The sequence below is a fragment of the Lagopus muta genome, chromosome 1, assembly GCF_023343835.1.
Source record: "Lagopus muta isolate bLagMut1 chromosome 1, bLagMut1 primary, whole genome shotgun sequence".
In the NCBI taxonomy this organism is placed as follows: domain Eukaryota; kingdom Metazoa; phylum Chordata; class Aves; order Galliformes; family Phasianidae; genus Lagopus; species Lagopus muta.
This window is the reverse complement of record NC_064433.1, coordinates 107,210,341-107,238,160: the sequence shown is the minus strand read 5'-3', so window position 1 is coordinate 107,238,160 and position 27,820 is coordinate 107,210,341. Positions and strand designations below refer to the sequence as shown.

Here is a 27,820-nt window from a genome sequence, read left to right as displayed (position 1 = left end):
CTATTGACCTATTGTTCAGCTGTTGCTCATGCACCCACTCACAATACAGGAGATTTCCATTCAAAAAGCCAGCTCCTTGATCAGAGTTCATCACAAAGTTACAGCTCCTTTTGTTGTGTAGCTATGGACTACTTTGGCAATAAGTATTTTTTTATCTTCTCTTCTATAAACAGTTATTATAACTCTCCTAGCAAGTAATTGCACAAGGGGATGAAATTTAAGCTTCATCCTTCTCAGTAAACATCTCACAGAGCACAAATATGAATTAATTTTCTCTGCCTCCACGTGCCAGAGAATACAGATTTATCCATGAAAATTAACATAGTCTCTGTTGAAGGGGCCAGGACATCTCTTTCCTTCAAAGAAGAGCACTTAACCTTGTGGCTGGAGCCTCCTGCAGGCAGGCTGCCAATGGTAGAGGCAGGTAGGTATGCAGTTAACAACATCGTTATTCTTATCCTACATAATAGTGTTAACCATGGTACTACTTGTTAAGAGGGGAAGAAGAATACCTCATTTTCTCTTTGTTGTTTGGTATCTGATCATGTCTGATCTGCTTCTGCCTCTCATGAGAAAGGAATATGCTCATGTATCTTGTACATCCCTTGAGACACAGGTAAATGTATACACAGCACCAGAAACATTAGCAGGAGGCGAGGGGGAAACCTTTACATAAATTATAACCATCATGATGAAGAAAACTTACTTTTACAGATGCTAGTGCTGCTAGCTAGGGTTAAATTAATACTTTTACAGACAAAGAATGGATGTGACAGAAAATGCATTTATTTAAACTGCTGTACAATGGAAATCTCAATCGCTTTCAAAAGCCAGCTGAGGGAGAAGTGACTCACATAAGTTGCATACAGGAAGCCTTTTTGTAGTTTTCAGCTCTGAATTTCTTTTTCTCCGTATATAACACCGCTTGTGTGAGTGCAGTTATCTGATGAGTGGTAGCAGTGTGCTTGACAGTACATAAACATGGAGAAAGACATGGTTCCTGCTCTGGGGAACTTACAATCTAAGATATGACTGGACAATACTATTCCAACACATAACAATCAACTGAAATATCAGCAATCAGGTATAAGAAGATCCACTTTAACATGCAATTGTAATACCAAATATATATACAAAGGCTACAAGTAGGATACAGTGGTATCTTTGTTGTTCTGTATTTATATGTTCACATGTATACAGGCATGTAAGGTAGTGACGGTTTGCTTAAGAGGGAGGCTTTTCCTTTGGCAGGGCTGCTCCAGCTTGTGCTTCCTGAACAAAAATAAGGAAAAATAGGGCAGAATTTAGTACTCCTTCTGTGTCTTTACGTCTGATCACTGAACAACACAAGCTGAATTAAATTCCATGAAGCAGAGAAACTCAGATTTGGGAGAGGTAGTGTTGAAGGGCTGATAGCTTTTCTGTCCTGTTGAGGCACCGGGTTTCAGTACATATGCTGAAACCTATGGCAATTATCTCAGAAGTAGAATTAGATGACAATCCTGCCAGTGTTAGAAAGAACACACAATATTCTGCATCTGCTGTTGGGAGAGAATCCCATCATCTGAGGGAAAATCTTTTGGAAATTCCAACCTGTTGTAGACAAATAGTTTCTTCCTAGTAAGTGACTGCTCAATCTTTATTTCTGTGCACAAGAGATGAGACAGTAGGAGGAAGAAGGAAAACTAAAAATTAAATTTAAAAACGCGTTCTGACAAAACTTGACCAGTGCTTCATGCTTTTATTCTGCCTCTGGGACGATCACTGTTTTGAGTTTCAAAAATCACTTTTGTCCAAGTTTCTAAGCAATCAGAGTAATAGACTGTAGTGTATTATACTTCTGGTCAGGCCCTCCATCCTTCCCCTTTGTTTTGAACATGTTGACCAATTTGAGACATGAAGCCCTTAAAATTTTCAGTGAGATCAGAAAGGTAGAAGAGAAGCTGCAGTGAGTCTAACAGTTAAATGTACATTTGGCCCATCAGTTGGGCAACTAGAGCATATGTATGGGTTTGATTAGTTCTTTCCATTCTTGTTTTGAAGGCATTGCATATAACAACATGCACAAAAATTTCAAGTCAATGCTTCTTTAGGAACATTTAGAAACTATGCTGGGTATCTTATACTTACCTGAAAACCTTTCAAGAGAGAATGTGTCATAAGGAAGTGTACTAAGACTCTTCTTGTTCCTCCACCTCTTCCTTTTCTTCTCCCTCTTCTTGCTTTCCTTCTTCTTCCTTTTCTTCTCCCTCTTCATGTTTTTCTTCTTCTTCCTTTTCTTCTCCCTCTTCATGTTTTTCTTCTTCCTTTTTATAGAAAACATTTGTAGTTTAGAATATAATAGGTGAAGGAAAAATAAAGAGTCTTGAAATGCTTTTGTAACTGCAAAAGTAATCTTACCAAAGCTTTAGAAAAATAGAAGAGTGATACACAGATTTTTTATTCCTAATAGTCCATGGCTCTAAGCTTTGTGGTGTTAATGGGCAAGGATAAGAATATGAGAATTCTGAGATAGGTTAGAGCATAGTCCATAGGTAAGATGTAAATAGCCATTCTGAATCAAAATGAGCAGATAGAGTACATTTAAACATTGCAAAATTTAATATTTTGAATTGGAAGTTTTCTTCAAGTAAACAAGCGAGTATTCATGGCAGAGGAAAAAAACTCACAAATAATAATAGAAAAAAATCATTTGGAGTCAGATAAAAAAGGCTTTATTTCTTTTTCTAATTTTTTTCTCTTTTTTCATTTCCTTTTTTTTTTTTTTTTTTTTTTTTCACAAAGGAGAAAATGCACAATTTACAGGCAATAGTTCTTTCCTCCAGTCAACCAAATAAACTGCTATTTGAAAGGTAGCATTTATGTAACACAGATAGCAATCTGTGTTTATTGTCTTTTAAGAGCTAGTAAATGAAGCGTAGAAGTATAACCGTGCTCTGAAAAACAACCAGAAATAGCACTGTAGGCTTCTCTACTCCTTCTCTTCCAGTAAACTCAGGCTCAGAGCAACCTCACCTTCAATGTAAACAAGTTTTATCTCAAAGATGTCATACTTTTACACAATATCTGAACTACAAAACTTAAAGGAATTTCATCCTGGAGCTATAAGCAAATTAGAGATTTCAAAATTAGTTTTCAGGCAGGACTGCTGGTAAGGATGTTCCATATAAGGATGGAACTTTGCTTTTTCTCTCACAGTCCATATAGGAATCATATCCAAGTAACTGAGTCAACCTATTTAAACATGGGCTTCTGCTTTCTTCTGAGAAACAGAAGTTCTGCAGTCAGATTTCTGTTAGTGAATAGTTGTTTTTAGATGAAATTACTGCACTAAGGGATCATCCTTACAAAAAAGGGAATATAAGATAAGTCAGCTGAAGTTCTCCTTCCAACAAAATATTTTATCTCTCAGATTCTTTCTGTAGAAGAAGTGTCCTTGGTTATCACTCTTTTTGAAACTTGGTAGAGTGAGGACTTTGAACAATGCAAGCAGCAGTATCTGGAAGAACCATATGCATTACATTAAAGACAAGGAAGGAGAATGAAGTCAAACTGAAGACTGCTGGGCCCTATCAAGACAAACCAGAGAAATCTCAATTAAAAAGGAGGCAAACACCTAACTGAGTGTGCTCCTGAAGACTGAGGACAAAAGCTTAGGAGCAATGAAGACTATCAGCCTTCCTTCCCCGACCCTCAGATTACCACTGAAATGAGCCCCAAGGGTGACTGCATGTGCTCTAAGGGGGAGGGTCTTATGTTAATCAGTTCTAAAAACAACATTAATGAGTTTCAGAAAATATGTAGCATGTGCATGAAATTCTGGAGCAAAATGTGAGTATGTATGAGCACAACCAATAAATATAATCTACACGTGAGCCAAGGCGCATATATTGGACAGAGCCATCCCCTATGTGCCCAGCACTGCAATAAAGGAATACCTGCTAGACACAACTCTTTGGCATGTCAGGTTAATCTTTTCGGTACCAAACTGAGCCAGGAAAGCCCTCAGACAACCAACATTGTTTAGGTAGAATCATAGAATGGCTTGAGTCGGAAGGGACCTCAAAGCTCACGCAGTTCCACTCACCAGTTCAGGCTGCTAAGGGTCCCATCTAACACTGTCTTGAATGCCTCCAGGAATAGGGCACCACAGCTTCTCTGGGCAACCTGTTCCAGCACCTCACTAGCATCTCAGTGAAAAATTTCCCTGATGTCTAATCTAAATCTTCCCCCTTTCAGTTTAAAACCATTTTCCTTTGTCCTATCACCACCAGACTGTGTAAAAAGCTGATTTCCCTCCTGTTCACTTACAAACAATGAGTCACCTTATAAACAAAGGTCACAATGACATCTTCCCAGAGATGTCCCTCTCTTCTCCAAGCTAAACAAGCCCAGCTCCCTCAGCCTGTCTTCGTAGGAGAGGTGCTCCAGCCCTCAATCATCTTCATGGTCCTTCTCTAGATCCATTCCAACAACTTCAGTGTCAAATTTAAGTCAATTACAGTTTACAAAAGATATATTTTTTTTTATTGCTTGTAGTAAGAGCTAATAGTGTCAGAACACTCTAGCAAGCCTTCACAGCCCTCACAAGCCTCACCAGAAGCACCAAAAGCACCAGTACTCTGCCCATGGGCTTAGGAATTCCATTTTAGCTTTCATACCAACAACCCTGGCAGCAGGCATGTGTGTATGTACCCATGTATATATATATGCCTGTATTGCAGTTCGGAAGTGGGAAGATTAGATGTGCCCCCCGATTAATTGCAGGTTTGCAGTGGAAAATAGCCTAAAGTAATAATTAATTTTACTGAGTACAGTGAAGAAATATTGAAGGCATAAACTTGCAATGCTGTGTAAAGCAGAGAAGCATGTAAAAATTTGCACCTGGGCCTTACAAACTCTAGAAGGAAGCAAGGAAAATATACCCTTTGTAGGCTGAACTGCCTAAATCATCAGCATGGCTGTAATCAGCATAGTGTCAGTCACAGATTTTCAAAGACCTATCTCTTTTGTGAGTCCTTGGCAAATTTTATTGAAGAATCCAGGAAACTGTATCTTTCATTGACAGCTTTTAACAATTAACTACCTATTTATGCTCTCCAAAAACATGACTATGATGTGATCAACAATTTCCTCTAGCAGAATTTAATACTGATACATTCTGTGTCATGAACAAGAATTTGCTATCTTTTGAGTGTTAGAGAGACCAAAAAGGAATTAAATGCACACAAATGAAAGATGAAAGCAAAATGTCTAAAGAATATACTATACCCCTGCCGCCGCATCTCCTTCCTTGTTTTCCTATATGAAAGACACACACACAAAAAAAAAAGATTTAGAAAATGATCAAAAAAAGAACATCAGAGGTCATACAGGGAAAGCACAGCAGAAATTAAGCACTGAATGCAGGGAAATTATGTGGAATTCAGTGGATTTACTTCAGGATAATGTCCTCCAGCTCACAAAGCACATTTGAGCTAAGCATTTACTGTGAAAAGGAAATATAAAAGCATAAAACACAGCTCTCTTTTTCTCAGTTACTTCCAATCAGATCAGCTTCATTTGCAAACAAATCATTAGAGCTTAGGTTTTGTTTGCTTTTGCCTTAGTGGGGGAGGAGTGGTAGTTAGCTGGTCTTCAAAATCAAAGTTCAATCAGAATTATGCAGTGTTCTATATGTGTTATATATCATCACTCAGAATTTGATTTGAAGTTCTACTAACTGTTGTAGGCTGGAACAGATGTCTTGGCTCAACATTACCGGGGAATATGAAATACTACAAACTGGCTTTAGACTGTAGATTGAGCCAAAGTGATGAAGAGAAGAGGGATAAAAGAGAGAAAATAAGAAGAGAAAAAACAGTGAATAGAATTTAATGTCAGATACCAAGCCAATTGTTGGAGAGAAAGCCAAACATTACACAAAAAATCAAAGAGGAAAGGCAAATTCAGCAGTAGCACACAGAAGGCATGAGCAGCTATGACATTACGTAGAATGAGTTGAGATAAGGAAGTGATCTGGAGTGCCAGGGTTTATATGTGGCCTGGGGAACTGCAGAGACAGGATACAGACTTGCATTCTAATATGATTTTTGATCATGTTGCTAAAATAATTCTGCCCTGAAGTGAGCCTGATCTGTACTGCAAACTGATTTAACTGGGACTCTTAAAATGATTCAACTCCCCCAAGCTAAAATCTAAAGTTAATATCAGACAGTAAAAATAAAGAAAAATAAGTGCAGAGGAGGTCACAGTCCTTTCTTCCGAAAACTCAAAAAGAAAGGGACAGACCAAGCAAGGGTAATGGACGCCATATCCAAGCAAAATGGTTCCTCAAACATCTCTATCACTGTGGGGATTAGGAAAGAAAAGAAGGTTAGGAGTAGGTCCTAATTATTAGGAAAAATAAATTAACAAAGTGATCGGGGAAAGAAAGAATGTGTGAAAGAAGTGATTGGGGAAGGAAGGAAAGGTTTAAAGTGAAAAAGAAATTATAATCAAGAGGAATGGAAGTGTACCTGTCCTTTGGCAACACAGAGAGCTGCTCCTGTTACTGCAGAATCTGTGTAAGGGACTTTCTATTCCAGAATCTGCTCTGGGCTCTCCTGGATCCATGTCTGAATGAGGAGCCAGAGCTGCTGAACCCAGGCAGTCTGAAAACCTGCACACAGGTCTGACATGAGGTGAGTGAAGAACAATCTGTTGCAGTGTGCACTTATCTCTGTTGCTTCTAGGAGGGAGCTGCTGACCTAAGAAATTTATTTTTCAGAGGACTGGGGTCTCTCACTGGCTTTCTCAGGGTCCTACCAGCCTGAGACAAAAAGATAGAGCTTCTGGGCTCCTGTATCCCAAGATACTGCAAGAGCAGCAGAAGCAGCATGGAACACATGCAGCCTCCACATGTACCCATGCTGGCTACTGGTTACCATTCCTGCTGCTGGGCTGGAAGAGCATGCTGAAAACACGTATTCATTGTGGTCAAGCAGTTGAACAAGGTGTGCTGGGCTGCAGAATGAGTGGAAGAGATGGAAATACTGAAAATATCAATATAACAAAATATAAACATTTAAGGGCTAACAGACAGCAGAGGTATTCCAATAGCAGTCTCATAAACATTAAACTTGTTTAAATTCATAAAACCCTGACTGGGTAAGAAAATGCTACGCTCTTTGTAGAGTAAAACAATGAGCTACAGACATGAAAAAAAAAAAAAATCTGAGGCAATATGATTGTCTCCAAGTTATCCTTCTCATCTAAACTAGTCCCCTGCATGCTCACTGTAGTGAATGAAAATATCAGAATTTCAAAAGAATGATTAATGCCATCCATACAGCAGTGATAATTACAATGATCTGTGGAAAGGCAGACAGATGCCACGTCACTGATGTGATCTGTCCTACGTGACACAGGGAGTGAGTGGGAGGCCAGGATGAAAAATGGGTTTTGTTCATCCCTGGCAGGAGCTACCTTGCTGCCTGCAGTCATGAGAACCCTCTGTGACAATGAGTGGGACAGAAACAGGAACAGTGCTGTTTCCTTCCCCTAGGAGCTGGCATACATCTGACATGATGAAGGTGGGTATCAGAGCTGCATGATTTCTGGAAGACTTTTCTCCCCACTTATGATATACCACATAAGAACATTTCAACACAGCCAAGACTGTGCAGTTGAAAGAGTAAGATTTGGAAGACTAAGCATGTTTTGTGCCCTCATAACCAAGAGGGATCTGCTCAAATGCACCATCTTGCCTGGTGTTCACACCCTATTCTACCTCCCTCCCTGTAAAATGAGAGGTCGAACATACTTTCCACTTACAGCTCCAATCTATTTTGTAAGAAATGGAGCAAGGTGCTTGTAGTATAGGAGCAGCATTGCACTATGTCATTACAAAACCTCTCATACACAGCTGCTTGACACATTTGCAAACATGTTCCAGCATTCTGTTCTCATTTGAAAAACATTACAGTAGACAGTCAGCCAGAACAGCAGGTAACCTAATCCAGCCAGGGTATGCACTGCAGCATTGTGCTGGGTTTCTCTTAAGAGCTGGCATTTCTCTAAAGAGAAAAGGGTATTGATGGCATTTATGTGCTGGCTGAATTCATAGAGACATGAAAAGCACTTGGATACAGTTTAAGGAGAAATTTCAGTTCCCTCTGGAGACTCTTCCCCTCCTCACTGCCACGCAGGCAAAATTTTAAATGGGACTTCCAGTGCCTGAGACTTGGATGATGTTGTGCAAAAGGGTGCACCATTCCAGCCTAATGGTTTTGTCACTGTTGAAAATGGGAATGGAGAAAGTACAAACAGAGACATTTCTTCAGGATAAGCACTGCACGACACAAAACAAAACAAAAGAACATTTGTTTCATTTTTTAGTGAAAGGAATGACACATTTCTTACAATTCAGCAGTACGCTGGACTTTCTGAGAAGAGACTCACCTGATACTACAGCACCAGAACAAACCTGTTCTTAAATGCCATACTGGCAGAGTAGCAGCAAAAGCATCTGCATCTCTATCTCCAGACACCAGATCCATTTCTGCTTAGTCTCTATTGGTTCTAGACATTGCCGAGTAATATAAACATTTCACTGAGGAGGAAATGTGTACACAGCAGAATCACTGCTTTTCACTGGATTCATCTGTGCTTTCAACCACAACTTTACTGATATCAGCTATCTGCAGGAGAACGTGAGTATCATGATTTGCAGCAATTTTGCTAGAGAACTGAAGGAAACAGATGTTTTCTTTCATGAACCTTTCACAATGCAGTTTGAGATGTGCCCATGTGACTTTGATATCTTGCCATGAGGCAGGTAGAAAAGATAACAATGCTCTGCATTTCTGCTCTGCCCAGGGGTTCCTGCATGGCCTGGAGAAGACGCTGTCAGATATGACTGGCTGTGGCAGCAGTCAGTGCTGGTACATGACTACAAACATTAACAAACAGATTTACGAGCGCTGCAGATGTTGGCCATCGATAGCAGCAAATTTTTCCACAGGGATGGTACTCAGATGTCCAGCTCTAAATTATCCTCCATAATGAGAGTCGGGCTCCAAATGAGCATTAAGAAAAAAAAAAAAGCACACGGTCACTAGTGGCAAATGTAAAATATTAAATAAAGACAACTTATTTTATTCATGTAGAGCTGTGTTCCCTGGAGTATTATCTAGGTTTCATATCACCATGATGAAGAAAATGCATCCAAAAGACAAGCAGGGCCATTCTGCCATCAGTCTTCCCCACTCTCAGTCACAGCAGGAGGACCATGGTGTGTTTTTTCATGTGCTCAGCACAGGTAACACCCTCAAATCACAAAGGGAAAAAGGAAAAATTACCTGCTGATCTTCTGATGGTGGCTGAGCCTCTTTATGGGCCCCTTCATCTGCACTGTGTTCTGTGTGTGCCTCAGTTTCACCAGTAGTATCAGACTTTTCAGTCTCCTGGAAGCAAAGATGTTATTGTTAGTCTCAGGACACACAACCAATAACTCATTTCTATACTCCTGACTTTCTTATTTGATGAGAGGCTTTTCTAATTTTTCTTTAGCACTCAAATCAGAATTTACCCCTTTGGACATTTTTCTTTGAAGGGAGCATATTGCTCTGTTGGTAAATGCAGGAAAACATGAATTCAAGTACCTCTTGCCAGATTCCCTAATTCTCTGTTGAGAGTTTAATAGAAATAGATGCTCACAGTGATGGCACATTCTGGCTTCAGGATAAGAAGCTTTTTTTCCCCAGCATGCATGCCAACTAAACTTCACTAGGAAGATACAGAAAAACAGATATAACAAAGGATTTTGTACACAGTCTCTTGACTGTGTTGAACAACACAGACTGTGTTGTTCAAAATCATCAGGTAACTATTTGCAAAGTAATCTATCTAATCTATTTATTCCACTGTGAGCACTGTGACCAAGCAGCTCATAGAAGGCTCTTCATTTGAAGTCCTGCCCAGGTTAGGTAGATGTGAAAAGTCCCACTGGATCACAACCTGTGTCAGATAAAAGGAAACTACTATGGTTTTGAATGGAATAATAGAAATAGGTTGAACAGCAATAGCATAAAGGGCAAAGTCACGCTATGTGGGACAGGTAGTTCTGGGACAGATTCTAGAAACAAAGTACAGTGGAAACATCTAGAAAGATGTTTCCACTGTGCTTTGGGAGCTTGTTAGCTGATGATCATCAAATGAGAAAAAGGTGGATATATTTAAATAACCAGAGAATAACTGAGCAAAGAACACGATGCAACAGCAAAAGTGCTAATAAGCACAGTCCTCAGATGTATGAGGTGAAGCTGAAGGCAAATATTAATATCATTGTGTGAAGCAAAGGAGAAACCTCCTCTGGATCACTCTCTACCATTCCAATCATCCAGGCTCAAGAAAGAGAAATTCAGCCTGGAACAGGTGCAGAGGGGGTTAGAGGAATGTCTGAGGGAATGGAGAGCCTGTCTTATGACAAAAAAAGCTATGCTACTTTCATCTATTGAATGTAATGCAGTGAGGGGACATGATGGTGCTCTAAGAATAGATCAGAGTAAATATCAGAGAGGGATAGGATAAGGAAGATCACTGAAGTGTATGCAAAATGACTATGAACCACCTGTAAATAAAAACTCTAACCATTGGCAGAGTGAAATTCTGGAGGAGTTTTCTAGTAGCTTAGTGGAGGCAATGGACCTAACTCACTGAAGGGAATTTGACCAATTCTGAGAAGTGTTAACCTGGACTGGTTGCCTCAGCAATAGGGAGCTGGGCTCAGAAGTCATGTCCTGTGCCATAAGAAGTCCTACACACCATGGGCAGAGCAGCACATCCCTGAATGTGAGAGGAGGTCCTCTCCATTCCTGTGACCAATCTTTACAACTCATCCACCTGAGTGATTCTCACACAGTTTGCTCACTCCTTTACACAGCTACATGAATGCTTTTGCCATTGTGTGGAGGATGGCTGGGGACAGCAAGGAGCAGCAGGGAGCAAGCAGAAGCGGGATGGAGGATGGAGGAAGGACCAAAGGCTCTTTTTTTCTGGCAACACTGTCTCATTTGAAAACTACATAAAACTGTGGGCTTGCTGTATGGTGATGCTGATGGCATTGTTATTAAAAACAGATCCACAGAGACACTTTCTTGGCTTAACTTATCTTTCACTTTTTCTCACAAGGTAACAAAATATTTGAAGATTAAAATGTGTAGCAATACAGAAACATATTGGTACTCTCTTGTGCAACATCGTGTTTGTATGTTATTTCCTTAAGCAAATGAGAAACATACTTTCTTTGTAGCAAAATGGAAAGGTTAGTAGCATTCATGAGATACAAATCGATGAGAAACGTGTTTTCAGCATCTACCCTAACATTCCATTTTAAAATCCCTGCAGTCAGTATTTCTTGGCAGACACACGAAACACATAAAGCATGAAGATGGTATTCTAATTAAAATGCATCTACTGTGTATAACTATCTCAGATGAATCATATACTTCCTTAGAATGTAAGGTAAGTAGAAGTGCTGTCTGAAAGATGTGAACTCCAGAATCAATCAGCTAGCACACACCTGGACACGCACAGAGTTCTCATGAATTGTGTGGAGAACTGTGGTATTTGGGATACCATCATCACACTAGCTCTACAGAGCAACATCAAATTCATTTTCTAATTATTTTAAAATGAGGTCCCTTTCATGAAGATTGACTGACCAGTTACGTACCTTTAAATAAAATACATGTTCTATAAATTTGTAGTTCAAAGCTGTCTTAGTATAAGCTTTTTTCAACAAAAAGGCTAAAGCCCAAATAGCTGTGGGTTTGGGGATACCAAGATAATGACATTAAGATCAGGAATACTAAGATTAAGGATTTAAGTACACACAAGATTTGAAACAAGACCCTCAGCCTAAGCAGTTTCTCTGAGTTCAAAGAGCAATTAAACACAGATAATCTTGCTGCAAGCTACCTGATCTCTGGAGTTAAGAGAAATGGAAGCAATATTCCACTTTGGTTAATAAAGCTGTCAAAAAAAAAAAAAAAAAAAAAAAAAAGTGCTTGTCCCTGAAAATATAAAGCAATTAATTGCCTGCATTGGACCTTGCTAAGATGCTCAAAGTTGTAGTAATGCTGCACCCTATTCATTGTCTTAGTTTAAGTAATAGGCATCTCATTGACAAAACAATTCACTTGCGTCACTTTAGGAGAACAAACAAACAAACAAACAAACAAACTCTGTAGCCACAGCTTTTAATGGGCTTCTCACAAAATAACAGTATTTCAGAGCATTTTTGACCACATTTTGAGAACAGTCTCAGGCTAAGCGTAAAAGTGAGGATGCTTTGAAAAGAAATGTATTCAGATTTAGGGGCAGCTGTGAATGACACAGCATGACTCTAGACATACAAAGTACATTGATTACAAGTTTACATCTGTACATCATTCTGTTCATGTCACTACCCAAGATTAACTAAGATCTTTCAGAATTCTATCAGTAATTAGAGAGGTCTTTTGGTCAGGCACAAATGCCAGCCTGTCATGAAAGACATTAGGAATTTGGAATAGAAGTATTTAAGTCCATGTATTCCTTCAAGTGAGAAGGTATTTCATATCAACAGACTAAAAAAATTACTAACACAAACATCCTGCCTGCTTTTCTCATCAGCATAGGGTGGTCAGACACGGAAACAGGTTCCTTGGGGCAGTGGTCACAGCACCAAATCTGACAGAGTTCAAGGAGTGTCTAGGCAACGTTCTCAAACATGGGTTGTCCTGTGTGGAGCCAGGAACTGGACTTGATAATCCTTATGGGTCCCTTCCAACTCAGGATCATCTATATTTCTGTGATTCTGTGACATCAAATGCATTACTCATCACCGTTAAATGATGCTTTAGAAAATATGATAACCAGTGTGATGATGAGGCAGAAAAAAGAGATTGTTTGAACTAAGTCACTCTTTTGGAAGTACCAAAAATATGTATTGATCTTTGATAGGACCATTGAGTTTTATATGGCCACATCACATCCTTTATAATAATGATAATCATGTATTTAGTATATAGTAAAACAAAAGTGATCTTTTCCTGACTCTCACATTGGGCTAAGCAAATACTCAGCATTTAAAGCAGCCTTTGCAAGATGTGCAGAAGTTTTCATATGCCATTCATGCATCAAAGTACTTCACTGTACTGGAACTGGGAACACAGTGGTCAATAGTAACTTGTTGTTTGTACAGCAATGCCTTACCAAGACACTTCAGCATTGATCAGAACATTTTTGGCTGCAGGCAGAAGTAGGTGCCTATTTAAGCAGCTGCCCCCCAAATCGTTTTCTGGATTCCCAATTAATTTTGATGCTGATTTGCTATTTCCTACTGAAAAAATTGAAGATTTTTTTTGAGAGAGGATTCTTAAAAAGTGCACAGTGACCAACTTACACCTGTGCTGCAGATCTAAGGGTCTTCTTTACATATCTATGCATTCAGAACTTCTTTTGCATTTATCTTATAGTCAATCTGGCCTTGGAGACAACTTTGATATTATTTGGACACATCAGACTCACCCTATAAGCTTCCACATTAGGCTCTGCCACCATCTGATCTCCAATACCTAGCAGTAACAGCTCAGTATAAACACTGGATAAGTGTCTGGTAATGAGTTATAGCCACCTAATGCAGAGACATATCAAGATTATAAGAAAGAGAATTTGCAAACTTGAAACAGATGTTGCACTCAGCAGGATGACATGACAATGAATTTAACTTCAACTTGTTAGGAAATTTGATTTTGTTGCAAAAGTCCCTCTGCTTGCCCTAGAAAACAGGTTCAAAACAGCCTTGGGCCAAGATGCTAGTGGGCTGTATTGTGAAACAACCACAGTCATTAAGGAGCTTTTCTACTCCTGGTGCAATAAGAGTTAAAAAATGGAAAAGGAAAGAGAACCTTCTGAGGCAACAATAGTCAATAAAGAAAATGTATCGGCTTTATATTAAACTTTATAGTGATTGCATGAGGTAGTAACACCCATAAAGCAAATGATTAGGCTGTTTTATGATGTTTAGACACCCCACAGCTTATTTATTTTGCAAATTTTACAGTATTCCAGGAACTGATGAAGAGGAGGGAAAGGGTAGGGGAGAAGTTTAGTTCGGATGAAGGGATTAGTATGAAACTATCTTTCTCTTGTCGTCATCAACAGCTCTTCCACACCTGTCTTGTTATCCCGGATTCATGCTGCTGAAAACCACCGTCACAAATCACCCATTGTACTTTATGCTAAGGTTGAACTGACAGTCAAATGAAAGGACAGCAGAAGCAGTGCACAAGGTTATTTGTATAACAGAACGTGGACAAACTGTCATGCAGTGAAGATGCTAAGAAAGAGTTCTAAAACAAACGCTGAAACACTCATATATGTGTTTCTCAAATTCAGAAACAGATTACGAAGGGATGTAAATAAATGTCTACCCTTTACAAAGATTTTTTAAATCAACTCTCACTTATTTCTGCTTTCTGGACTGAAACAACCCCCTTAACAACCAACGAAGCCATTAATCAGCATAAATCACACTTGTTCTCTACCAATAGCACTAATAGTTATCTGCCCAGCTGAATGCACTGAACTGTTATTTTCAACATTTAAAGCTGTCATGAATCAGAAAATGTAAGAGACTTAGCTGACATCTGGGAATGAATGAATTCTAAAGAAATGCTACGTGGGGCTTTACAGATCCTGTATCTAACAGAACCTTGCATGAAGGAGAAGATAATATAAGAATTGGGAAGATGGAAAAATGCAATTTTCTTTATCTCGTTGATCCACCACATATCTTTTATAATGATTATTGTAAGTAATACCTGCAGTCCTTTAAGCCTCGCATGGCTCTCTGGATGTTAATTCAATGAAATCTCAAAAAAACCTTGAGAGGTTGGCAAGTAACAATTTTTTCTCTTGGTGGAAGATGGGACAGAAAACAGAAAGTTTAAATCACATGTTACTTATCACACAGGGTCTCAAAGACAACATTTATAGCAGCTGTGGTTCTCCCCTGGATTTCTCTTCATCTACAGTTCTCAAAACACTTAGTGAAACTTGCTTTTCTCTCTGCTTTTACAGCAGAGGATGAACAGAGGCATCTACAATACTGTTTTTCTCAGAGTTGCTAGACAGTTGGCAGCTTAGATCAGAAAGCAGATCTCATGCTCCAGGGCAGCTCTTCATCCAGGTCATGACAATACAGGAGAGTTCTATGCCGTCACTGACTCATCGCTCCTTTGATTCAATTTGTTTGTTGACTCACCCGTGTTAAAGGCAGCAACATTTGATTATGATCAAATGTGGTTGTGAGATAAGAGAGTTGTAATATGCTGTAATATAGCCAGTTGTAGACATTTTACTATAAAAAACTCCGTTAAAGAAAGAAAGAACACATTGTAAAAGGAAGAAAAATGAGTAGACTTGCCAAAGGGAGTTTGTGAAGTCAGAGTGAGACCTTAATTTATGTTAAGGCCGAGGGACTGAATCTCACGGTGCCAGTCTGTGTGTACCCTTTCAGAATGGAATGGGTCCAGCATCCCAGCCTCCCTGCTGGAGGCCAGCACAGACCTCATTTGCTCAAGGTTTGATGCAGTCAGGGTGAAATGAATGTTCCTTGTGATTGACACAACCTATAAATTTATTTGGGAAGTTCTGCATCATTTAAAAAGCTGAACATGATAAAACCTGACTGGTTTGTGTCAAAAAAAAAAAAAAAAAAAAAAAAAGAAAGAAAGAAAGAAAGAAAGAAAGAAAGAAAGAAAGAAAGAAAGAAAGAAAGAAAGAAAGAAAGAAAAGATAATTATCAGATGGAGGCATGGTAACAAGCCTGCTCTGAAAGAAGGGAAGACAGAAGTGTTTTTTAATACTACATCAGCCATATTATTTTTCCCTTAAGAACATTTTGCTACACTGGCATCTAATGTAATGCTTGTCACTATCCTTCATCTGACATGCTGAGTCACTGCTTATCTTTGTCTCTTATTAAAATCAAATATATTACCCCCATGGAAGGACAGCAGAGCATACCTTTGTGCCTGGAGGAGGAGCAAGACCCAGGAATGAATAAATAATATTTTCTTCTTTAGCAGAGAAAAAGGATTCAAAGTCCTAAAAATGAAACAGACAAAAACAAAACAAAAATCAGAGAAAAAAGACAGGAGGAAGAGACTAGCCCAGGCAAATCTTTCTTACATTGATAAGAATGACTAAATTTGTATGAGTACCTGCATTATCTCAGGCTCAGGAAGAATAGTTGGATAAAGAGAACTTCATCCTGGCTGGCAAAATGAACAATTGGGCAAATCCCTCCAGAAGCTTACACTTTAACTGTGTCTACATCAGAATCAGATGAAATTAAGCATCTCATTTTAACGTGCCTCAGCTATACATACAAAAGCAAAGCTATTCCCATTCAAATATTAAGATAAACCATGCTGTGAGTAAGAATACAAAATAGGCCCTCAAAATCCTGGGCAGCTTTGTGGAAATGAAAAGAGAACACTCAATATAATAGCACAAGTTATATGATAATAAGGGAATTGTTATAAAGAAAGGCATCTAACCAGAAAATGCAAAATCTTTTCAGAGAAACTTAGCAAAAGGTTGTGTTGTTCCCTCTAATGTATATGTACAATCCCAAATGTCTTGTCCAAATGTGAACTGAACATATAAATCAGCAACATAAATGGCCATTTTCTCTTAAGAACCAGAAACTGAAAAGTAACTGAAAAAATGGAACGTATGGCTCCTATTCTATCAACTAGAACTCACATGGTCTTTATGTTCATGCATACAACCTTTCTATTGAGTAAGAAAAATCTGCTATCACTGAATTGCTTCTGAGGAAGTCATGATTCACATCTTACACAGCAAAAAAGTTAATACGTATCTAAGAAGTCCACCACTCTGCTTATACATACTGGCCCACAATCACTCAGCAGCTCTGAAAAAGATAGGGGTCTAAACACAGGTCTGCTGAGTCCTAGATTACTGCAGTGACCACTTCATTATCCTTCCTCTCACCCCAAATAACTCCAAAAATAGAAGCCTGTAAATAAGAAGGTGCTGACTCATCCCTGAGATCTGTTTGTAAAGCTACATTAGGACCTGAGTTGTTGTTTTGGGCTGCTTTAGTATTTTCATAAATGTCTGCCAAATGGTATTCTAGGGGAAAGGCTGCAGCAAGCGATTTAGAAGCTACCCTAATATCAACAACGCTGCAATCAATGACATTTCAGTCCAGTTTGGAGAGGCAATGTAGCTTAACAGCCAGGCCAGATGACAGCCCATTTCACTGATTTATCTAAAGGACAGATTGGTTTTCACTGGAGACCCAGCAATAGGAACTGCTCAACCTGGGAGAAGCCCCAGAACACATTTCACCCTGAACAGACAGAATACCTGCTGATGTTACAGATTATTCATTCCTCAAGCCATCCCTCTGCTTTTGTTTCTGTGGGTTGTCCTTTCTTATCTAACCCATGTTTGCCGTGTTTAACAAAGCCACTGTTTCAAAACAGATATACTACAGTAGTTCATTCTCTTGATTTCTGTTTAAAGAGAAACCTATTGATTTCAGCTTACAGATAAAAGCAGTTCATTTTTCATTTCCTTCCTAGTTTTCTAGGCATTTGGGTGCATTTTTTTCTTAAGCAAAAGTAAAGACAAGAGCTACGGAGTGCTCAGTATATTTAGAAAGTGACACAGACACAGACATCTGTCTAGACATGAGCAAAGAAAGAGATTAAGAAAAAGATCAAATAAGAACATAATTGCCAACACTGATGGATTAGGATGGAAATTTGAAACTGGTGCAATAGCCAAGCATAGAAAACAAATCAATTTCTAATCTGCTTTCTCAAATGCCAACTAGATAGCACTACATATATATTTTTTTTGCTGATACCTGATTAAAACTTCATTTGCTGTGTGTTGGGGTTTTTTTGTACATTTCATCTCATCTCTCTCCAGTGGTTATGGAGCAGAACATGTTTTACAAAGTCCTAGAAACACAGAACAGCTCAGGTGGGAAGAGACCTCAGGAGACCATCTAGTCCAACCTCCTACTTGAAGCAGGATCACTACTTAATTCAGACCAATAATGAATTCCTCTGTGTTTGGTGCAGCTGCAGCCTTTAAAATAGTTGGAGGTTGTCATGTTTCTACTCAAATCCCTCTTTCTTAGGGCAAGGAAGAAAATCTTTATTTTCATTTTCCCAATCCCCTGAGTACAGGATACTGCTTATGTATATGCAAGTAGATGCATGACTGGGAACAAAACATACAGGACCATCAATGGTAAGGGAAGTGAATGAGGAATGAGGAAAGAAAAAAGAAGATAGAAAGGAGAAAAAAAAAGCCTTACAAAACAAGCAAATAAGCAAAAAAAAAAACCCAAAAACCAAAAAACAAAAACCAACCAACTCAGTGTTTTTTTAGCCCAGCAAAAAAGAACATCAAGAGGATACAACCTCTAGTTACAAATACGCTGGATGAGAACTGTTTAAGCTAAAGGGCAATTCTGACATACAAGGAAATGGGTATAAACTGGCTGCATATATACAGACTACAAACATTAGGCTTCCAGATGTCATGAAGCTGAGACCCTTCAAGACTCTTATAACAAGAACAACATATTTTAAAGGGACTTTCATGACTTCAGAACACTGGAACTTCACTATCCTCCACTCTATTTTTCCTTTGTGCAAAGACAAAGGAAGTGGGACTGGGGAAGAGTTAAGGTATATATATTATGTAAACTTCAAACACGGCAAAACAGTCCTGGATTTCAGAGTGTCTGTTGTGCCTGCAAAGGTTATGCAGGGAAGTAGAACACAAATCCCCAGCTCTGTATTGTAGATATACTGTGGAAGACATCAGGTCCATCTGAGGAATTTTGCAGCAGCCTGCCAGCTGCTGGCCATGCTCTCAACCATCCCATGCCATCTCACTTCATCTCCCTCTGCAGCTCCTCTAAGGTACCTTCTGCCACGGAGAAGGGTAAGAACCATGTATTGATATTTTTACCTTATTTATTTGGAAAGTGTGCTGAGATGTCATGCAAAAAATGACTTGTTGTTATGCAACCACTGGGGTCATTATACGTAAGCTTTGAAAGCTGGGCACGTAAGAACTCTGGAGACTTTTAAACTAATTACAAGTTTGATTTAGTTTTTAAATCAGTAGCTACAATTAATTTCTGAACTCTTTTCCAAACTGAGATGTTTTTGAAAGGACTTCTCTTTAACATAAATTTACTTTCAGATGCGGATTATTTGGCTTCCTGAAATGGCTTCACACATGGAGTAAAAATGGTATATTTATCATTTACTGACAAGGCTGACTGGTTGCAGTGCTTTGCAAGGCAATTACTCTTCAGTTCACTAGATAACCTCTCTAGGGAATCTCAGAAATATTTATGGCAACAGTGGCTGCCACAAAATCCAGGGTAAGATATATCAAGTGATACTTTATATTGGTACAGATTAGATGTTTAAATGTCCATGAAATCTAACCTACCAAGTTATCTTTCAAGATACCTGTGAGAAAATGAGGAAACTATTGTACTCATTACTCAAACTACCAACTTTTTTTTCTCAGAGTACTTCAGTTAATTCTGAAAACATTATGACATGCAAATCCCTTCTCTCCCAAAGCAACCTTTACAGTAGTTCACACTGGATTTGTTGAGTAATATAAAACTGGACACACTATGTGAGCTGCGTTTCAAAGTACTTTGCAAGTTCACTTCAGAGATCGTATCAGAGTACTTTACAGCTTGTATTTCCATACATACTATAAGCAAAAAAACTGTCTCTGGTTTCTCCTTTGAATCTCAATCCTAATATTTATGTTATAAAAGTATTGTATCACCAGTTTGAACTTTCTCAAAAGAAATAACCTGTTACAAACACATGTGAAGATGTGTTACCATTTCTGTTATGAAGAGTTGGGATTTATTGAATAAGTAATTTAATTTCAATAACTCAAATCACACATAAGAACCATTCCAGTTAAATATATTTCCTGTAACACAGTGGAAAAGAAAGATGCCTGTTCACAGCCCCCGGTATCTCAGACATCTGCTTGACTTCCTAGCAGTGCAGGGAACCAACATACAACGCACAAAATTAACTGAAAGTTCAAGAATTGAAGTGCCAAACAGCTACCAAGTAGGTCAATATTGTTAAACCACATCACTGCGCACTCACTACTCCGAGAGCAGTTGAGCTGTTTTCATAGTCTGCATTTGGTTATCCTGTGATATTGTGTGAAGAAGCCAGAGTATCACCTAGCCAGTACTGATTTTGGTCTTCAGGAGCTGAAGAATTTAGGCAGTGAGCCAACAGCAGGCTAAAGTGTGAGTGAGCTACACAGCAGGAGGTAGGAAAATGTGAAAGGAAAAACATGGAGCTCCTCACAGGCGGCAAACTCCATGCATAGGCATAGGTCTGCAGGGGATAATCAATTTAGCCTGATAAGTAGAGTTTCTCTAATCGCTTTTCCAACTGTTTTTTTTTCTCTTAAAAAAAAAAAATAATAATCTTATATTTAATTTTCTTTCCGTGCCTAAAAGCTTTTTCTATGAAAAAGGTCCTTGAAAGTGAATCTCTAGTTGTCTTAAGGAGTTTGTTTGGGGACACTCCTTACTAATGAAAAAGTGTCACTTTCTGTAAAAGAAGACTGTCCAAAGGCATTAGGTTTTCAAATAACTTCTTACCCCACAGTACCGCTCCTCATTGAAGATCTGTGGAGGAAGAGGAATTCCATTTTGAGGCTTTTTTTCTCCAGGAACATTCTCTCTCATCCATTTCCTGTTGTCCTCATCACCTGCTATGTCCATTTGCTGAAAGTCAATCTTGTTGGCCTCTAAAAAGCCCACTACCTCTTGCTGTTTCTTTTTGATCTGGTTAGGAAAGAGGAAAAACAAAAATGCTTTTTAAAATTGAAATTTGTTTACAGAAAGCAATTACTATTACAAGTAGGGCTGATGCAAGTATGTCAAGTTGGATCCACTGTTCCTGTGCCCCCACCAAACCTTCTGAAGATGAGATTTAACACTTCTCAGCACCCAGTCCACCACTGTTACTTTTCTCTCCCCCAGCTTCCTTTTCCCCTCCACCTTAGAAAAGAAAGCTCCTACTCTGTTTCCAGATCCGTGAATGCTATGTGCAAACAGCTAAACTAATCCTATCTACGTATGTAGATATGTACATATTCTCCTCAGTATACAAGACCTTCCCTTTTTCTGCTCTTTACATATGACATTTTGATTTCAGAGCTGTATGTTTTTCAGTTTCTGTTCTTAAATTCTATGCATGATTAAAGTAAGTGAAAATCAAGTACAGTTTAATTCTTATGCTTGAATATTTCCCACATGATAAACAACGTTTCAGCACGGCCATAGAAAACATGACATACAAATAAAGCATGTTATACAAATCTTAGAATTCAACTGTGGCCCTTATTCCTTTGAATATAGTATTGTAGTACTGTATAGACCTAGGATCAAGACATCAAGCCTATAGCTTATCCTTTTAGCTTAAAGATGCAATAATAATCATTATACTTCTCTACTAAAGGGCTGCTGCTCCTAAGCAACATTTAAACAAGTTTCCAGTTTTGCCTATTTATAACATTTCCAGACTTGTAAGGCCAAATTTTTTTGTCCTGCAAGAACTACAGTATTTGAAGCAAGTGCTGTTTGGACTGATGTGTCCAAATTCCCTCATGCTGCTCCTTGGTCACACACAACTATATTACTGCCTAGCACAATCCTGATCCAGAGATGACTCTCCTTCCAGTTCTGTTCCTCCATGAAGCAACTTAGTGCGACATAAAGATGACAGTAGCTAGAATGACTTAGCCAAGTAAGTTTTACATATAAGCCATCATATGATTTGAAACCAGATCTTCCACAAATCAGAAATCTGAGCACTTGAATTTAAAGTGACACCAACGTAGTGTAAATCGATTTGCGACAGGCAATAAGATGAGAAATACCCATGGGTTATGTATTTCTATAATCTAATAAACCTGAAAAGATGAAGTAGTCTGCAAGCCTATTCTATTGGTGGAGTGAATTCTTATTACTAAGCATGCAATTTATTTTTCTTAAGTAAGGATATATTCTACCTATACAGTTACATTTTGCTTATAAGAAATAAAAATATATAGCATTTTATACATGTTAATCTAGCAGCAGAGGTTTATGGTGAGCTAGCAAAAGCAAATAACTTTGAATGCAAACACTGCTCTAACGTGTTTACAAGCCACAAGGCTGACAGTTCTCAACAGTGCTCATTTACATTCTTATTTTCAATTGTTAATTAGAGGTTATTTTCTTAATGGCCATTTAGCTGCATGGTTATTTGCTAAGCACACCCAGATGGTACAAAGGATTGCCTGAGGTACACATGCACACTTCATTGGAGGAGGTGGCATTATGTTTGTATAAAGGGTTAATAACATCTGCATGAGCCAGTACTAAGAGCTCTACCACTTGCTCTAAAAGTCAGTGCATTCAAGAGCTGTCAGCTGCAATTTCAGCATCAGTTTGTTCCTCGGAGCACTGAAGGAGATATGGCTCCTGGAATAGCAAGAGCCAGATAGATAATGCCACTAAGGAGATAAAGAGAACAGAACTACTGAGTCTGTTCTCCCCTGCATATGGCTGCAGCTATAACTTTTAGAAAAAACACTGGATAAACAATTTTTTCTTCAGTTTGAAGTTCATAATACACAGGAGGATCAGACAGTGCCAGAAAAAAAAATGCTGAGGATAAATAAAGCTATATGTCATTATGCCTGGATAAGGATAAAGCAAGATGTTTTTCATGATGACAATAATAATAAACTATGCAGGAGGCGATACTTGAGACTTAGAATGACTAGGACTTAGGCAGAACAGAAGATTTGATGCCTGAGACACACATGAAGTATGAAACCATAAGGCGAGCCTCAGCCACGGTCAGCACCAGTAGCTGGGCAACCGTAAGAACGTCTCTAGCAAACAGCACTCGGGGAAATCTTCCAGTTCATAACAACACAGAGGACACACAAAGGTTTTCCCAGAATGGATGAGATTGCAGGAACTTGTTGTGCTCTCACTTGTGTCTGATGGCATGGGAAGAATTCAGATTACTCAGCCATAGATTCCCTGGAGTGGTGGTGAGCAAGATATCATTTCATCAATGCCATTTTCCCTTTCAACAAAGCTTAAGTTCCACTGTGCCTTGCTGACAGTCCCTCAAATTAAAAAAGAACACTTTTAAATAAATATCATCTAGCTAGAGTGTAAGAGCTACAGATCACAGAAGATTCACCTGATGCACAACTGAATGCTATCTATATTCTTGAAATCCAAAGCATTTCCAGCTGCCTGCGGTAGAAGCAAATGGTGTCTAGTCAACAACTTACTGCAGAGGGAACATCACCGTCAGCAGGCAAGGCTGCTGCAGCTCTCTGTTCTAACTGAGACACAATCTGTTGATCGATATTTATTACATTCTAACTCACTATCAAGTTATTCTATCAAGTATTAGTCTTATTAGTCTACATCTTGCTTGGTCTTTCTGATGTGATTGAGTTACTTTACAACTGAGACCTGCAGATTTGAAAGCGAGTAAGCTAAAAGAAACAGAAACACTGGAAAAAAGTGGTTTCAGAAGTGCCCTAACCATAAGCACTAGGAAGCAAGACTTTAGAAGACCTCTGTGTAAGACCTCATGATACACTTGGATTTTGCAGGAATTTACCCACTTCTAGACACTTCTGTGGCGAGAAACAAAATTACTTTAGCACTGAATGCTTCTTACAAGCCAATCATTTAGTACTTTTTTTATGCTGTATCTCCAATTCTGCTTGCCTTCATGCATAGTTCAGCATCAGCTATGTTTGGCACAGAAAGATCATTAAGCTAAAGTTATTTAAAACAAATTTCTGAATCACTGAAGGGAAAAATACAAACCAATCTGCCCTAGACCTACACTGAATTATATTACTCAAGTATCTGATCCAGAGCACCAGAATGCTGCTGGGTTCATTGCATTCACTTTTAAAAAGTACTTCTTTACACAAGAACAAGTTGCAATTAGCAATGTAAATTAGCAATGTAATTGTGTAGCACATAAAATAGGAATTATTTTAATTCTTCACTAATGATACTCTGCTGACCTACAAGAGGACTGGTCAGGACCGTCATATTTTGAAATTCGGAATGAACAACATGCATGATGGAGACCAGACACACTGAAGATAGATCATCAGTGCTACTAGGGCAATTTAGACTTCCAATTTAAAAATGAATTTAGGGATGAAATTCATTCTTCCAACAGATACTCTGGTTTCTCTTCAGATCATATAAATCTTTTGCCTTTTACTAAAAATTTCCATGGAGAGGAATAGCAGAAGTTGTACAAGGCTGATACAAAATTCGTAATATAATACTATACTGGAGTTTGTTAGCTCCTTGAATGAGTGAGTTTTACTTAATATATATATCAAAACTTATCAAAAGTTCGCTGAAAAAATACCTTCTATCTATTTTAATCAGTAAATGTGGAAAACTTCTCCAGCTGAACATTGTGTTTACTTGGAATTAAAGTTATGCACCAGTAATCCAAACACATGCTGCTTTCTGAGATTGCTACAGCTATTCATACAACCCACACACTAGCAAAAAGGAAATACAGAGGCATATTGCCTGGCAGAGATGCCATACTCTTCCTTTCAATATGTCTGGGATCTCACTGACAGCTTTTGAAGGCTGCTACCATATAGTGGAGAATGGCATTAATAAGTTAAAAGCCAACTGCAGTTCACTGGCATCAGTTGTCTTTCTCAGAAGAAAAAACTGATAGCAGCACTGCTTAACAGTACAAAACGGTGGGATAAAGTTTTCATGTTGCCCTGTGTTCAGTGTAGCATACGCATACACCTCTTCATTGCAGTCCAACAGGAAAGGAGGTAGTTATTGCTGAAAGCTGGGAGAGAGATGCAATAAATGTGTATAGTAAAGGAAAGATTTGGGTTCAGATAGAACTAAGTATATGATATGTTTAGTTTTAATTGCTTAAGTGACCTTCTGAATGTCAACATTTAATTCAAATACTCCATTGCTAAACTACAACCCCAAACCTGTAGCTGGAATGCAACAATCCATGCCAGTGTCGCACATTTATCTCAAAGGAGGACCAAGGTAATGGCCACAGCACACACAGAGGATGTCTGCAGTGGGATTTTGGTCATGGTCACACCTTTTCTGCAGAACAGATGACTGGTAAAGTGGGCAGGTAAGGCTCTTGTTAGGTCAACCAAAGCAGACCAAAACAGGAGATCAAACAGGAGTGAAAAGACTGCCAATGCACACTTCATGGCAATTTACAACACTGTTTAAGAAGTCACTGTTAGATTACAAATTAACAAACCTGCAGTTACCAACCTCCTCCTCTTTCTCTGTCTTGCATATAAGGTTTCTTATTTAGAAAGGAATACTAAAGTGTCAAAAGTAAATTCAGAGAGTCAAGCTTACAGATAGGCGGGGGGAAAAAAAAAAGCTGATGAGAAAGCTGCAAAATTTCCTTGTGGAAGTTTGAATTCTAGCAAATATCTCCCTGTTCATTTTCTAGAGATGATGGCTATATGATCGGGGCATTTTTTAAAGCTTTTAAACTCTGGAAGCTTCTTGAAGACATGAGGCTAGTGTCAGGGAGACAGAGATGTAGTTACAGATATGTGCTAGCACCAGCCAAATTGTTTAGCCATGTCACTGGGAGTGAGTGACTGCCAAAGGAAAGCTGCAATCTGAGATGATATGGGAACTGGATATAAAAGGAAACAGTCCTTTCCCGGTTCCCACCTCCCACAGTCTTCCAACCTCTCTACTATTCACATGCCCTTTCCTTCAGCTAATACATTATGCTGACAGCTACAGCAGTAGATCTCAATTCTAAGAATCAACAGTACCCCATTTTAAGAGGTACTTAAAAACAACAACAACAACAAAATAAATTAAAAAAAAAAAAAAGAGAGAGAGAGGATGGAGAAAACATTCTTTCTGCAAAACTTTATTCAGCTCACTTTGACTCCAGGCTCTTTATCAGACACAGAGATCCCACTCAGCAGGAGCAGCGTCCTGAAGTTTCCTTTAAAATTAAATACATTAATTTCTACTATAAACAACCTACCTTAGTATTTGTGCAAATACAATATCCACTTTTTCCTTCTTCAATTAAGATATTTTGCATACACTTCTTCAAACAGAAATAAATCTACTAACTGACAGATAATTTATATGGAAATGTTATTTCTATAGTAAAGTCTAACATGCAAACAAGTTTGCATTAACATCCATTTTCTACATCTTGAGTTGCTTTCAAAAACAAAGCGGTCAATACAGATGAGAACAAAATCAGTGTTTTCCTCTTGCATGCAAACTCAGGCTGTTCTGGGATCTTCCAGGCTGATTTACCAGCTTCATCCCAGCAGAAAGAGGCGTATGTTAAATGAGACACCTACCGCTGTAGACCCCGAAGATGTGGCTACAAAGACTTTGATCACCATTTTGATAGTGATGACAATGAATCAGCAGAGCAAGCCTGCTATCCACAAGTCAACAAAGTCCCGAGAGGAATCCCAGCCTTCAGCAGGACCTGGATCATAAATGGGTGCTCCTCACAGCAATCCACCCGCTTTAGCTCCCTCTCTCTTCAGGGTCCCGGGTTTTCCCACTCCATTGGCTCCTAGGTATTTTGGGATGAGAGGCCAGTGTGAGGATTGGGTAGTAAGCGGAGCCACAGCAAGGGGTTTGCACCTGCCCCTGGCCTTATCGAATTAGATTGACAGGATGGCAGTCCATAAAAGGCAAAGGAGAGTCCTGCACCAATGAGTCAAGGCTGGAGAAATGTTCAGGAGAGGGGGAAGGGACAAGGGACAGGGATCAGGCAACACAGTGCAGGGGAAGATCACAGAGCTGTAGGGTAATGTTTAAAGTTGTGTTGGTGCGGTCTCAGTCATCTCAAGTATAAAAGGCTTGTACTCTATCCCTGATCAGAATAAGGACATTTTTTCACATTACAAAAGGGAGGGGAGGGCAGGGGCAACATAAGTTCAAAAGTAATTATAGCAGAGATCAGAGATTTCTCACTGAAACAAGGCTCTGTTACAAATACTTGCAGCAGAAAAAAACTCAGATCATGATCCAAACTGTAGGGCTAAGGCACTTCTCTGAAACGACTATGTCAGTCCATTTCCTGATACTAGGAGGATGATTGGACCAATTGCATGTGTGCAAACCCCATTATTGGATTCTCTTCCTCCTCTTTGCATCACTGGTGAATTTTTCCAATGCACAGGTTATAAGAGGAGGTCCAGAATTCTCGGTAAAAAAAATTCTCTTCTACTGTGTTATCCAGGATGCACTTTTTTCCATCTGGCTGTTTTCTTTTATTGCAAAGACAGTCACAATTCAGTGACTGCCTGCATATATTTGCTCAAGAAGGTCTCTGAGCACAAAAGGTATTTAAAGAATGTTAAATATTGATAGATTACTTTTAGATTCTAAGGACCAGGCTCATTTCTGCTCTAAGCTTGCAACGTGATACTGAGTTCAGCAAGCTGACCTGCAGACTGAGATAAAACTGACCTTATGTACATACTAAAAATTATGATTGAACATGACAGTGTCCAATCCTAAAACTACTTACAGTGGAATATAATCCTCCTTACTAGGATAATCCTCCTTACTAGGACTGATTAGATAGAACTTAGAGTACAAGAAAAATGCTGCTTT

At 38.8% G+C, this 27,820-nt stretch overlaps 1 protein-coding gene and 1 non-coding gene across 2 annotated transcripts; one reads left to right on the top strand and one right to left on the bottom strand.

Annotated features, from left to right (window-relative positions):
* Window positions 1-764: 764 nt before the first annotated feature.
* Window positions 765-26,783, bottom strand: SH3BGR (SH3 domain binding glutamate rich protein). Its single transcript, XM_048945351.1, has 7 exons — window positions 26,548-26,783; window positions 20,750-20,935; window positions 16,057-16,137; window positions 9,342-9,446; window positions 5,272-5,301; window positions 2,131-2,306; window positions 765-1,272 (listed from the first exon to the last, which is right to left on the bottom strand). The coding sequence occupies exons 1-6, from the start codon at window positions 26,590-26,592 to the stop codon at window positions 2,172-2,174; spliced, it is 582 nt and encodes a 193-aa protein (XP_048801308.1). The 5' UTR covers window positions 26,593-26,783; the 3' UTR covers window positions 765-1,272; window positions 2,131-2,171.
* Window positions 24,366-24,491, top strand: LOC125688500 (U5 spliceosomal RNA). The gene has a single exon (XR_007374758.1). It is a non-coding gene; the product is annotated as a U5 spliceosomal RNA (small nuclear RNA).
* Window positions 26,784-27,820: the final 1,037 nt, after the last annotated feature.

Coding starts and splice junctions, on each gene's coding strand:
- SH3BGR (XM_048945351.1), bottom strand. CDS start 26,592: ATGGTGATCAAAGTCTTTGTAGCCACATCTTCGGGGTCTACAGCG. Junction 16,138..20,749: donor ATGAGGAGCGGTACTGTGGG/GTAAGAAGTTAT, acceptor TTTCATTTTTAG/GACTTTGAATCCTTTTTCTC. Junction 9,447..16,056: donor CTCCTCCTCCAGGCACAAAG/GTATGCTCTGCT, acceptor CTTTGCTTCCAG/GAGACTGAAAAGTCTGATAC.